The sequence below is a fragment of the Microcaecilia unicolor genome, chromosome 11 (assembly GCF_901765095.1).
Source record: "Microcaecilia unicolor chromosome 11, aMicUni1.1, whole genome shotgun sequence".
Lineage (NCBI taxonomy): Eukaryota > Metazoa > Chordata > Amphibia > Gymnophiona > Siphonopidae > Microcaecilia > Microcaecilia unicolor.
This window is the reverse complement of record NC_044041.1, coordinates 93,291,316-93,306,153: the sequence shown is the minus strand read 5'-3', so window position 1 is coordinate 93,306,153 and position 14,838 is coordinate 93,291,316. Positions and strand designations below refer to the sequence as shown.

At 47.2% G+C, this 14,838-nt stretch overlaps 1 protein-coding gene across 1 annotated transcript in view; it reads left to right on the top strand.

The window, feature by feature from the left end:
• Window positions 1-8,188: 8,188 nt before the first annotated feature.
• The window catches only part of ARRDC2 (arrestin domain containing 2), a 205,202-nt gene continuing 198,552 nt past the window's right edge, over window positions 8,189-14,838 (top strand). Inside the window, exon 1 of the mRNA XM_030218059.1 lies at window positions 8,189-8,713. Within this exon, the coding sequence (XP_030073919.1) occupies window positions 8,449-8,713 (265 nt within the window). The 5' untranslated portion in view covers window positions 8,189-8,448. The remainder of the gene's footprint in view (window positions 8,714-14,838) is intronic.

Genomic DNA, 14,838 nt, shown 5'->3' with positions numbered 1-14,838 from the left:
AACACAAATAGGAACAATTTTCAGAGGACTGTGTTCATATGGAGCTAACTAATCTAAAGGTGGACAAAGGAATGAAGCCGGATGACATACATTTGAGGGTGCTGATGGAACTTAGAGAAGTAGTGGCAACTTCGCTGCCTGACCTTTTCAATGCTCCTCTAGAGAGAGTTGTTGTCCTGGAGGACTGGAGAAAGGCAGATGTGGGAACTCTTCACAAAGTAGAGGAGGTTGGGAACTACAGGCCGGTTACTCCAACCTCTATGGTAAGTAAATTCATGGAAACATTTCTAAAACAGAGAATAGTGAAGTTTCTGGAATCCAATGGACTGCAGGATCTGAGGCAACATGGTTTCATTGGAGACAGGTCTTGTTGGACAAATCATTAATTTCTTTGATCGGGTGACCAGAAAGTTGGATGGAGGGAGTGTGTTAGATGCATTGTATGTAGATTCCAGCAAAGTCTTAGACACGGTCCCATATTAACAACTTATAAATAAACTGAGTGTCCTTGGTATGGGCTCTAAAGTGACTGTCTGGGTTAGTCAGACTCAGAAACAGAACAAAGCCTTGCGCTGGAAGAAGAGGACCTCGGCTGGTGGGGGCTGGGGTCCCCCGCCAGCAAAGGTAGGCGACGGCGGGTTGACGGTGGGAAGGGGGTCGAAAGGGTCGTCGGCAGGGGGTCCAGGGCCAAATCTATGGGGGGCCCAGGCCCCCGTGGCCCCACGTAGCTACGCCACTGACAGTCCTGATGCTTTTGATTATTAAAGAGCTACTAGCAGCTGCAACATGTCTTTTGTCCATCTCCTTTGATCAGTCCTGCTCTAACGTTTTAACTCTCATAAAATCCTGCAAGCATATGTACTTGAGCTGCCTGCAGGATTTGTTTTCATGTTAGTTCCAAAAACCAGGATGGGCTTATCCTTTGAATAGGATAAGCCCATCCTGGTTTTGGGAGCTAACATGAAAAATCTGATCTTCCCGCCTATGAGTGCAATGGGGCAAAGTCAGTACTGGATCAACCTGTTTGGTTGAGCTGGAAGTGAGGTGACAGTCCAGAGTGCCTGATCTAAGCAGGCAGTTACTTACCACACTTCCCCAGAATTCAGCACCATTTAGGTGTCTGTAATAACAAGACCATTCCCCTTGCCCTGCTATTTCATCTCCTCCCTCTCTCGCCTGCCTCAACAGGTGACGGATAGCTCCACCAAATGATGATTGACCAGCCACACAATTTCTCAGTGGTAAACATTAGGCCGCAGCTTTATTGATACATCAACATTTATTAAACAGTACCCGAGCTTTCTGGTACTTCATTAACAATCATGTAGGCTGGCAGTGCAACCCAGCAAGGCCGTCCTCGTGGCACCCACCATGAAGCAGGGTGGCCCCATCCCATATCTGTGCAGGCCCAAGCGTGAGCCATGCATTGCCCCCAGGGGTACACCAGCCCTGCAAGTAGAGCATCCCTTTCTCATTAAATCTCAGTCTCTAGTCCGTCCTGTTCCTTTCTGACTCGGGTATCCCCACCACCAGCCCAGGGTAGTTCGCCGGACTTGCCCCGGGCTTCCCCACAACCAGCTGTGGTCTGTGGATAATCAGCACAAGTAGAGGTCTATAAAATAATGAGTGGAGTGGAACGGGTAGACACGAATCATTTGTTTACTCTTTCCAAAAATTCTAGGACTAGGGGGCATGCGATGAAGCTATAAATTTAATACAAATCAGAGAAAAGTTTTCTTCACTCAATGTGTAATTAAACTCTGGAATTCGTTGCTAGAGAATGTGGTAAAGGTGGTTAGCTTAACAGAGTTTAAAAAAGGTCTGGACAGCTTCCTAAAGGAAAAGTCCTTAGTCCATTATTAAATTGACTGTAAATAGCCTGAAAACCCAACTGGGTGTGAGGTCACCAAGATAGCTTTGAGAAGCCCTGGCACAGGTCACATCCTGCTTCCCTTAGTTCAGAGCTGCCAAGAGGGCCCAATTTTTGAGAGAGAAATTTTAAGACGTGTCTCTAGCCTTGCCCCACCCTCCGCTTCCTGGTTCCTCCCCCTGACACACCTCAATTCCACAACCAATTCTTCACAGCACCAAAAAGCTACCTCCCTCCTCTGTTGACAGCAGTAGAACCTTAATAAAATGTCATCTGCTGCCTTGGGACCAGTCTTGCCATAAGAGCTGTGAGATTTTGCAACTTTTATCCCACAGCAGAAAGAGATGATGTCTTATTAACGTGTTTCCTGCTGCCCATGGAGGGGGAGCAGAGACGTCAAGGGTAGCCCATCCCAAAGCTAGAGATTTACCATTGCTATGCTGGAGATTTAAGGGCAATGATTGAGATTTTTTCACAGGCCCCAGCCATGTCTAACATCAGCCCTGGTGCATATATATATATATATATTTTTTTTTTTTTCATTCCAACAACTGACATTCTAATCAATAAAATAGGAAATAAAATTTTATTTTTCTAATTGTGTTGGTCCCAGTATTGGGTTTCTGCTTTCCTCTGCCTTCTCTTAACTCTCTTGCCATGATCTCCTTGTCCATTTTCTCATTTCTTCTTTCTCCATGTTCACCTTTCAATATCTAACCTCTGTGTTCCTATTTGCCCTGTCTGTCCAGTATCTCCCCTGTGTCTCTACCCCTATCCTCCTACCATCATCTTCACTCTCTGTCTCTATTCTTGCCCATCTGTGGCCCTATCCCCCTCACATCACTGGCATTACCCCTGTTTCCCCCTCCCCCACATCCAGTATTGCTCATCTGTATCCCTATACCCTTCTCGTGTTGAGCAATACCCTCTATGCCCCTATCTCATTCCCCATATTGAGAATTGCCCCTGTATACCTATCCCCCTCCCCATGTCCATCTCTCACTCTGTTCTGATCCCCCCTCCCGTAATCTGGTCATCTCTCACTCTGTGCTCAGCCTCCTCTTTCCTGGCTTTTTTTTTTTTGCTCTATCTGCTCTGCACCCTCCCCTCCCCCCAGCCCATTTTAGAATATATCTCTCCCTATTCAACCCCCCTTTTTGGCATCTCCTGCTTTCTTTGCTTAGCCACCTCCACTTTCCAATATTTCTTGTTCTATCTGCTGTGCTCGCTCTCCCTTCTCCTGTTCCAGCATCTCTCACTCTCTCTCCGCTCAGCCCCAGCCCTCCAACTTGCTTAGGTAGCTGGCGGTGAGGGGAAGAGTAGCCTGGGAACCAGGTTCAGTTCCCTCTGACTCTGAGCAAGTCACTTAACCTTCGATTGCCCCAGGTACAAAATAAATACTTGAATATAATATGTAGAGGGAGGAGTGGCCTAATGATTAGTGCAGCAGGCTATGATCCTGGCAACTTGGGTTCAATTCCCACTGCAGCTCCTTGTGATCTTGGGCAAGTCACTTAACTTTCCATTGCGCCAGGTACAAAAACTTGACTGTCAAAAACTTAGATTGTGAGCCCCCTAGGGACAGAGAAAGTACCTGCATATAATGTGTACAACGCTGCATACATCTAGTAGCATTATGGAAATGATTACTTGTAGTAATAGTAGGGGTGTTGGCAATGCTCCACACAGTCTTAGTTGACAACATGAAGGAAGTTGTATCAGATGGGTGGGATGGCAGAAGAGAGGACTGGTCCTGCCAAGGAGGTTTGTTTTCAATCTAACCTCCTTGGGTCCTGCAGGCCATGTAGAACATAGCCACCACCAGCCTAAAGCAAGTTGCGGGGGGGGGGGGGGTAGGGGGGTAGGACAGAAAGGAAAGACTGCTAGGGCAGGTATGTGAGAGAAGAGGGCAATCAAGGCTGCCAAGCAGAATTTTTTGCTCACTCCTTTCTTTTTTTTTGTGTATTCTTTAATCCCTGCCCCAAATTTCCTCATTATTGGACAGCTTCCCATCAGAAGCTATAGGGCTCTCCCCTGGCTGTCCCACATCAACCTGGAGAATCTGATCCAGTCCTATTTTTGTCCCTTTGCACGCAAGGATATGTAATCCTGATCAGGGCAGTATAAAAAGATAGGCAAACTAGGCATTTGCCCAGAGCCCAAATGTTTAGGAAGGCCCTCTCAGATGTGCTAATTAAGTGGTTCACAGGGCAAATTGCCCGCTACGGCAATACCCTATTCACCCCATCCCTCACCACCGCACCATCTCTCTTGTCCCCCTCCTCCTTCCTAGCCCTTAATCTTCAACACCTCCTTCCTGCCATTAACCCCTCACCATTCCTCCTAAGTGCACCCTGTCTTCGTCGCCTGACCTCCCCCACCCTCCTCCGCACTCTCCTGCTCCTCCTCCTGTTATCCGCGGGAGACATTAATCCTAATCCAGGCCCCCCTCACCTGTCCTCCGCCTATCCATGCAAACGTTTCTGTGATGCCTCCAATCTCGTCCCTATTCCCCTCCTCCCCCCCCTTCTCATGTGCCTTGTGGAATGCCCACTCGGTCTGCAACAAACTGCCCTTCACCCACGATCTCTTCATCTCTCGTTCCCTTCAACTGCTTGCCCTAACTGAAACCTGGCTCTCCCCTGACGACTCTGCCTCCGTCACGGCCCTTTGTCAAGGAGGTTATCTCTTTTCCCACACTCCCCGCCCAGATGGCTGCAGTGGAGGCGTCAGGCTTCTTCTCTCGCCCTCCTGTAGTTTCCAACCCCTCCTCCTGCCACAGTCTCACTGCTTCTCATCCTTTGAAGCTCACTCCATCCGGCTATTCTACCCATTACCACTCAGAGTTGCAGTCATCTACCGCCCCCCTGATAAGCCCCTCTCTTCATTCCTTACTGACTTCAACGCGTGGCTCACCGTCTTTCTTGATCCGGCATCTCCATCCCTCATTCTTGGTGATTTCAACATTCACGTTGACAACCCATCCAACTCCTACGCTTCTAAATTCCTCACTCTGATATCCTCCTTTAACCTCCGACTTTGCTCTACCACCCCCACTCACCGTGATGGCCATTGTTCCGACCTTGTTCTCTTCTCTTCCTGCTCACCTTCTAATTTCTGCACCTCAGTCCTTCCTATCTCAGATCATCACCTAATCACCCTCACACTTCATCACCCTCCCCCTCAACCTCGCCCAACTATAACCACTGCCTTCAGGAATCTCCAAGCTGTCGACCCCCCTACCCTATCCTCTCACATCTCCAATCTCTTCCCTTCCATCTCGTCTTCTGAATCTGTCGACACGGCTGTCTCTACCTACAATGAAATTCTCTCCACTGCTCTGGATACCCTAGCACCATCTGTCTCTCGCCCCACTAAGCGCATTAATCCTCAGCCCTGGTTAACCCCTGGCATCCGTTACCTTCGCTCCTGCACCCGATCTGCTGAACGACTCTGGAGGAAAACTCGCACCCTGTCAGAATTCACCCATTACAAATTCATGCTATCCTCCTTCCAGTCCTCCCTATTCCTTGCCAAACAGGAATATTATTCTCAATTAACCAATTCTCTTGGCTCCAACCCTCGTCGCCTCTTCGCCACCCTCAATTCCCTACTTAAAGTGCCCTCTGCTCCCACCCCCCCCTCACTCTCGCCTCAAACACTAGCTGACTACTTCCGCGATAAAGTACAGAAGATAAACCTTGAATTCACTTCCAAGCCTTCTCCTCCCTGTGACTTCTTAACACACTCCCTCAACCAACCTAACCTGGCCTCCTTCTCCTCCTTCCCTGAGATCACCGAAGAGGAAACTGCTCGCCTTCTTTCTTCCTCTAAGTGCACCACCTGTTCCTCTGATCCCATTCCCACCAATCTGCTTACCAACATCTCTCCTACAGTTAACCCCTCAATCTGTCACATCCTCAACCTCTCTCTCTCCACTGCTACTGTCCCTGACACCTTCAAGCACGCTGTAGTCACACCACTTCTCAAAAAACCATCACTTGACCCCACCTGTCCCTCCAATTACCGCCCCTTCTCCCTTCTACCCTTCCTCTCCAAATTACTTGAACGCGCTGTCCACAGCCGCTGCCTTGATTTCCTCTCCTCTCAGGCCGTCCTCGATCCGCTTCAATCCGGTTTTCGCCCACTACACTCAACAGAAACAACACTCTCTAAAGTCTGCAATGACCTGTTCCTTGCCAAATCCAAAGGTCACTATTCCATCCTTATCCTCCTCGACCTATCTGCCGCCTTTGACACAGTCAATCATAATTTACTTCTTGACACACTGTCCTCATTCGGGTTCCAGGGCTCCGTCCTCTCCTGGTTCTCCTCGTATCTTTCCCAACGCACCTCCAGAGTTTTTTCTAATGGCTCTTCTTCCACCCCCGTCCCGCTCTCTGTTGGGGTTCCTCAAGGATCTGTCCTTGGAACGCTTCTTTTCTCGATATACACCTCTTCCCTGGGCTCGCTGATCTCATCACATGGTTTCCAGTACCATCTCTATGCCGATGATACCCAGCTCTACCTCTCCACTCCCGACATCACAGTCGAAACCCAGGCCAAAGGTTCGGCCTGCCTTTCAGACATCGCTGCCTGGATGTCCAACCGGCATCTGAAACTGAACATGGCAAAGACTGAGCTCCTTGTCTTTCCACCCAAACCCTCCTCTCCTCTTCCCCCACTCTCCGTCTCTGTTGAAAACGCCCTCATCCTCCCCGTCTCTTCAGCCCGCAATCTCGGAGTCATTTTCGACTCCTCCCTCTCCTTCTCTGCCCATATCCAGCAGACAGCTAAGACCTGTCGCTTCTTCCTCTATAATATTAGCAAAATTCGCCCATTCCTCTCTGAACAGACCACCTGTACCCTCGTCCACTCGCTTGTTACCTCTCGTCTTGACTATTGCAACCTTCTCCTCGCTGGTCTCCCGCTCAGCCACCTATCCCCCCTTCAATCTGTCCAAAATTCCGCCGCACATCTTATCTACCGCGTGAACCGATACTCTCATATCACCCCTCTCCTCAAGTCGCTTCACTGGCTCCCGATCCGCTACCGTATACAGTTCAAGCTTCTCCTATTGACCTTCAAGTGCACTCAATCCGCAGCCCCCCATTACCTCTCTACCCTCCTCTCCCCGTGTTCCAACCCGTAACCTCCGCTCCCAGGACAAATCACTCCTATCTGTACCCTTTTCCACCACCGCTAACTCCAGACTCCGCCCCTTCTGCCTCGCATCACCTTATGCCTGGAACAGACTTCCCGAGCCCATACGCCATGCGCCCTCCCTGCCCATTTTCAAGTCCTTACTCAAAGCCCATCTCTTTTCCCTTGCTTTTGGCGCCTAACCACCTTCCCCATTCATGATACCTACACTGACTACATAGTTGTTACCTTTAGATTGTAAGCTCTCTCGAGCAGGGACTGTCCTTCCCCCAGTGGCGTAGCCACAGGTGGGCCTGGGTGGGCCAAGGCCCCCACCCACTTAGGGCTCAGGCCCATCCAACAGTAGCACATGGTAATGAAAATGCTGCTCTCCACAATACTGGCACCTTCGCATGCTCAGTTTTCAGCACATGCCTGCGACAGACTACCAAGGTGGAGACTGGAGAGAAGCATTTTCCCACCAGCTGAGATATTTTTTTGATGTGGGGGTGGGGGAGAGAACATTTGGTGCCCACCCACTTCTTGCCTAGGCCCACCCAAAATCTGCTGTCTGGCTACACCCCTGCCTTCCCCATGTTTAAACTTGTACAGCGCTGCGTAACCCTAGCAGCGCTATAGAAATGCTAAGTAGTAGTAGAAAGAACGGTGGGAGGGGAAACAGAGCCACCACTGCTCACAGAGGCTGTCTGTTCCCACTCCCTTCTAGTTGACACATGAAGAGACCAGCAACTAATGATTCTTATCTGCTGGTTCCTCATCTTCCAGTTTTCTTTTGCTCAGTTGTCCGAACCATATGGGGCCCCAGTTGTAGTAGTTTTAAAATGTACTTATATATATATTACACGGGGGAAAGGGCAATGTGCTTAGGCCCCACCAAAGTCTTAATCTTGCCCTGGTCCTGAGTTATTTGCTATTGTATCAGAAGAAGTGTATCCAGCCACGGTAGTTGTTATTTGTTAACATTGCCGGCGGCAGTTTGTGCAGATGTAGCACTTTTACCAAGATCCCTAAACCGGATTGGGGGCGGTGATTTCGTCCCCTTGCAAAAATCGGGCGGAGCCGGAGATATTCTTGTGCAGGCTGCTGCGCTGCAGGTGTCAGTTGCGAACGGTGCACGGGTCTGGGGGTGCTCCTGCAAGTAAGGGGGCGGGGGGAGGAAGAGGCGGCGTTGATTCGCAACCGGATGCATGCATTGTAAACGGATCGAGACCGGTACCGGCTTGCAGGTGGTGAGGGGATGTGTTGCTGGCCTGGCAGTGCCATGCTAGGTGTCACCTTAGCCTGGCTACTTGTCAGAGATTTAGATCGGAACTCACCACGCCCAAACCTTAGAACATTTTGGGCTCCAGTCAGTCTGTATTAACCAAACCATTAACCATAGTCACAATACGAATTCGAGCACGTGGGATTCCCAGATGAATTTCGGTAGGATCCAGAGTTTTTCGGTGGAGTTGGAGCCGGGCCGAGAAGGCTCGGGGGCGCACAGCGGTGGCGACCTGCTCTGCGGCCAGGTGGTGCTGGAGCTGGGGCAGGGCATGAAGGTGACCGGCTTGGAGGTATATGCCCGGGGGCTCGCCATGGCGCATTGGCTGGAGAGCAAAAATGTGGGCATGAACACTGTGTATAGCGACTACACTTCCTATGAGTGCTACCTGAGGAAGAAACAACATCTGATCAGAGGTGAGAGATCCAGTGTTTTGGAGTCCGTGCAGATGGGGTGATGGTGAATGTGTATAGGGGAACCTCTATGTCAAAAGGCCATGGCCATGGAATTCTGCTTCCTAGGAGGAAGAGCTTGTCCCACTTAGGCAGTAAGGGTATGGGTATGCCATGGCTTTCCTCCGATTCCTATAGGGAAAAGCAAAACAGCTCGGATTATTTTTAAAGTTCTTTGTTTTGTATTTAAGTTTTTGGATGATACTTGCCCTGACAGTGGATCTCAGTTGGTGAATCTGTTCAAATTTAGGGCAAGTTCTAGGAGCTGTAATTATTTGTTGCTAGCTTTTCCTTCAACCAAAAGTATGCGGTTTAAAGCTGCTTTTTCGCGATCTCTTTTCTTTTCGGTAGTTCATCATTGGAACAAGCTTCCTTCTGAGTTAAAGTTATTCTCTGTTTCGAGAAGCACTGAAAACTTATTTGTTTACTAGGCTTGGGAGGAGGGTTATGATTTTATTTGTTTTTACTGTGTACTGTGTAAAGATGAAAACGGTAACGGAATTCAAACATGCGTGGGATAAACATAAAGGGCTCCTGTGCAGAAGGAAGGAATCCTCAGAGCTTATCCTAGAATGGGTGGCAGAGCTGGTGGTTGGGAGGCGGGGCTAGTGCTGGGCAGACTTATACGGTCTGTGCCGAGGCTGGTGGTTGGGCGGCGGGGATAGTGCTGGGCAGACTTATACGGTCTGTGCCAGAGCTGGTGGTTGGGAGGCGGGGTTGGTGGTTGGGAGGCGGGGATAGGGCTGGGCAGATTTATACGGTCTGTGCCAGAGCCCGAGGTGGGAGGCAGGGATAGTGCTGGGCAGACTTATACGGTCTGTGCCAGAGCTGGTGGTTGGGAGGCGGGGATAGGGCTGGGCAGATTTATACGGTCTGTGCCAGAGCCGGAGGTGGGAGGCAGGGATAGTGCTGGGCAGACTTATACGGTCTGTGCCAGAGCCAGTGGTTGGGAGGTGGGGCTGGTGGTTGGGAGGCGGGGCTAGTGCTGGGCAGACTTATACGGTCTGTGCCGGGGCTGGTGGTTGGGCGGCGGGGATAGTGCTGGGCAGACTTATACGATCTGTGCCAGAGCTGGTGGTTGGGAGGCGGGGTTGGTGGTTGGGAGGTGGGGATAGGGCTGGCCAGACTTATACGGTATGTGCACTGAAGAGGACAGTACGAATAAAAAAGTAGCACATGTGAATTTGTCTTCTTGGGCAGACTGGATGGACCGTGCAGGTCTTTTTCTGCCGTCATCTACTATGTTATTATGTTACTATGTAGTTAGTGTGCCTTAAAAAAATTTAGTGCACATTAAATTGGTTTAAAACACGTAAACCTACAAATTAATGTGCGTTAAGTTGATTAGTGTGCGTTTAAAGTGTTAATGAGGGAAAAGGCCAAATGAGCCAAAGATCTTTGCCTTGTGTACATCGCTACTGGCAGGGAGGGAATATCCTATCAGTTGGCATAGGATTATGGGATCAACACTGCAAAGGCAAGGTTCAAGAAGTTTCAAGTGCAGTTAACAGAATATGCTGAAATGTTTTGATTAGAAGCCACCCATTGGGGCTTTTCAATTAAAATATGAATTGAAATTAGAGCATTAACTAAAGGGCTGGATTTTTATTAGTAACTGTAATAATTTAAAAGCTGTATGGAGGAAAGGAGAAACAGGGGTGATATGATACAGACATTCAAATATTTGAAAGGTATAAATCTGCAAACGAACCTTTTCTGGAGATGGGAATGCGGTAGAACGAGAGGAGATGAAATGAGATTGAAGGGGGGCAGACTCAGGAAAAATGTCAGGAAGTATTTTTTTCACAGAGAGAGTGGTAGATAATTGGAATGCCCTCCCACGGGAGGTGGTGGAGATGAAAACGCTAACGTAATTTAAACATGCGTGGGATAAACATAAAGGAATCCTGTTCAGAAGGAAGGGATCCTCAGAAGCTTAGCCGAGATTGAGTGGCAGAGCCCATGGGGGGAGGCGGGGCTGGTGGTTGGGAGGCGGGGCTAGTGCTGGGCAGACTTATACGGTCTGTGCCCTGACAATGGCAGATACAAATTAAGGTAAGGTATACACAAAAAGTAGCACATATGAGTTTTATCTTGTTGGGCAGACTGGATGGACCGTGCAGGTCTTTTTCTGCCCTCATCTACTATGTTACTATGTTATTTTTAGCTTATATGTAATTCCTGATGTTTGTATCAGTTTCTTATCATAATAGATGCCACTCCCCTTGAATCTTATTTCAAAGAGATGTCCCTGATAACAGGACCTATGGGCATGCAATTTGTCCCCCGTTGACAGTGCCCACCCATTTATGGCTCAGGCCCACCCAACAGTAGCACATGTTTAGTGGTAACTGAAGGGAATCCCAAGCTCCGCCAGCTGAAGATTTTCCCCTGTTGGTAATGAAAACGCTACTCTCCATGACACCGGCACCTGCGCATGCTCAGTTTTCAGTGCATGCCTGCTGCCAAGGTGGAAAGAAGCGTTTTCCCACCAGCTGAGATATATATATTTTTTTTTTTTGGGGGGGGGGGGGTTGGTGGTAGAACACTTGGTGCCCACCCAAGTTTTGCCTAGGCCCACCCAAAATCTGTTGTCTGGCTACGCCCCTGCATTGAGGCAGAAATAAAGCAGGATTGGAATAAAAAAAATCATAAGACAAGTAGAGCGGTTTACACAGCAAGCTAGGGGTAAACTGGTTACTGAGATGAGAGCTGTAGTAGGATGAAGAAGCTGCCCAGATGGAACATATTTAGACATTATTTACTGTCAGAGAATTAGGGTGAAGCAGAGAGGCTGATCTGGATTTGCCTGCACCTGCTTTTTAAAATGGAAAATCAGAATTTCAGCTCTATGCAGTGGTGGGGGACATTGGTATTAGGCACAAAATCAGGACTGAATCAACTTATTTGGTGTTTACTCGTATAAGTTGTAACACTGGAATAATCTGAAGAACAAGCTGCCTGTGCTGAGATGCTTGACTGCCTAGTAAGACTGTCAGCAGTCTTATGAATACTGTGTGGCCCTGTCAGTGGACGAGGTAATAAGTACATAAGTAATGCCACACTGGGAAAAGACCAAGGGTCCATCGAGCCCAGCATCCTGTCCACGACTGCAGCCAATCCAGGCCAAGGGCACCTGGCGAGCTTCCCAAACTATCAGGTATTTGTAGTTTTTTTAAAAATTCCCATAAAACTTGAAAATATGAGAGTAAATCAGTAACTTTCAAAACTGATCCCATTTTTCTTTGAACTAAAAATATCAAGATGGCTTTGTTTCTTTATTTTGACTTCTGAAGAAAGGAGGATGCTTCCAGAATGTGGGATCTGAATTAAAAGTTGAAGTAGAGAATTCTGCTCCACAGGTTTTTAGTTCACCCGCATCTGCACATACTACTAGTATCTGGGATTTGTTTTTTTAACCAAAAGCTTTTCTTTAAATATTTGTGTTTGTTTTTGTTGTAGAATTTAATTTCATTCTCATTTTCTTACTACAGCCTTTTGAGGAAGTAGAGAGGAGGAATTTAGGTCAGGCTAGAATCGATTCACTTGATTTCCCATGTTTAAGCATAGACACAGGGACATTGTAAAAGAATGAGGAGTGTGGTAGCCGTGTTAGTCCACTCTTAAGGTTATCAATAGAAATCAAACAAAATAAAACATGGAAAAGAAAATAAGATGATACCTTTTTTATTGGACATAACTTAATACATTTCTTGATTAGCTTTCGAAGGTTGCCCTTCTTCCTCAGATCGGAAATAAGCAAATGTGCTAGCTGACAGTGTATATAAGTGAAAACATTCAAGCATTACTATGACAGTCTGACAGGGTGGGAGGATTGGGGTGGGTAGGAGGTATGCATGGGGACATCAAAGCATATCATTGATATTCTAACAGGATGGGTGTGGATAGGTGAGGGGAGGGTGATCAACAGAGACATACAGCTTTATGGTTTATAATGGGCTAGGAACCCCAGATCCTTGTTAAGTCCTTTCTGTTGGGTGTTAAAATATTCAATCATTCTGACTTCAAAGGTCTTATGTTCTTGTATGGTTTTAAAGTTACCTTTCAGGATTCTCACTGTGAAGTCACTGGTACAGTGTCCTGGTCCTGTAAAATGCTGACCAACAGGCGTGGGAGCCCTACTGGCACCAGTATTGTTCATGTGATGTCTATTTAAATTGAATCTTGTCTTAAGCATCTGGCCTGTTTCTCCAATATAGCATCCTTCGTTACATTTTTTACACTGAATGATATATACCACATTGGAAGATGAGCAAGTGAAAGATCCCTTTATGTTGAATATCTTTCCTTTGTGGGTAACTGTGGGGTCCTGTGAAATATTTTGGCATAGTTTGCAACTGGATAAATTACAGGGACGTGTGCCCTTCTGTTCCTTTTCAGTCTGTGATGGAAGTTTACTTCTGATTAGCTTGTGTTTTAAGTTGGGTGGTTGTCGGAAGGCCAGTAGTGGTGGGGATGGGAATATCTCTTTCAGTAATTCATCCTCCTGGAGTATAGGTTGTAGATCTCTTATGATTTTCCTCAGTTTTTCCAGCTCTGGATTGTATGTCACTACAAGGAGAATTCTGTCTGTGGATTTTTTCTCCTTGTACTGTAGCAGATTCTCCCTGGGTGTTTTGAGGGAGGAGGCAATATAGCGAATGCTACATACCTGTAGAAGGTATTCTCCGAGGACAGCAGGCTGATTGTTCTCACCCCAAAATAATCTCCAAGAATATTGCCTTCTCCCTCAAAACACCCAGGGAGAATCTGCTACAGTACAAGGAGAAAAAATCCACAGACAGAATTCCCCTTGTAGTGACATACAATCCAGAGCTGGAAAAACTGAGGAAAATCATAAGAGATCTACAACCTATACTCCAGGAGGATGAATTACTGAAAGAGATATTCCCATCCCCACCAGTACTGGCCTTCCGACAACCACCCAACTTAAAACACAAGCTAATCAGAAGTAAACTTCCATCACAGACTGAAAAGGAACCGAAGGGCACACGTCCCTGTAATTTATCCAGTTGCAAACTATGCCAAAATATTTCACAGGACCCCACAGGACCCCAACATAAAGGGATCTTTCACTTGCTCATCTTCTAATGTGGTATATATCATTCAGTGTAAAAAATGTAACGAAGGATGCTATATTGGAGAAACAGGCCAGATGCTTAAGACAAGATTCAATTTACATAGACATCACATGAACAATACAGCCAGTAGGGCCCCCACCCCGGTGGGACAGCACTTCACAGAACCAGGACACTGTACCAGTGATTTCACAGTGAGAATACTGAAAGGTAACTTTAAAACCATACAAGAACGTAAGACCTTTGAAGTCAGAATGATTGAATATTTTAACACCCAACAGAAAGGACTTAACAAGGACCTGGGGTTCCTAGCACATTATAAACCATAAAGCTGTATGTCTCTGTTGATCACCCCACCCCTCACCTATCCACACCCATCCTGTTAGAATATCAATGATATGCTTTGATGTCCCCATGCATACCTCCGACCCACCCCCATCCTCCCACCCTGTCAGACTGTCATAGTAATGCTTGAATGTTTTCACTTATATACACTGTCAGCTAGCACATTTGCTTATTTCCGATCTGACGAAGGGCAACCTTCGAAAGCTAATCAAGAAATGTATTAAGTTATGTCCAATAAAAAAGGTATCATATTTTCTTTTCCATGTTTTCTTTTGTTTGATTTCTATTGATAAAAGAATGAGCAATGTGAGGAAATTGGAAGACTAGGCATCCAAATGGCAGATGAAATTTAATGTGAACAAAGCAAAGTGATGCACATTGGAAAGAATAATCTAAATCATAGTTACCTGATGCTAGGGTCCACCTAGGGGGTCAGCACCCAGGAACAAGATCTAGGTGCTGTAGATAATACACGGAAATCTTCTGCTCAGTGTGCGGCTGTGGCCAAAAAAGCAAACAGGATGCTAGGAATTACTAGGAAAGGGATGGTAAACATGACCAAGAATACTATAATGCCTCACTCCATCATATGACCTCACTTTGAGTATTGCATTCAGTTCTGGTCGCTGTATCTGGAAAAAAGAT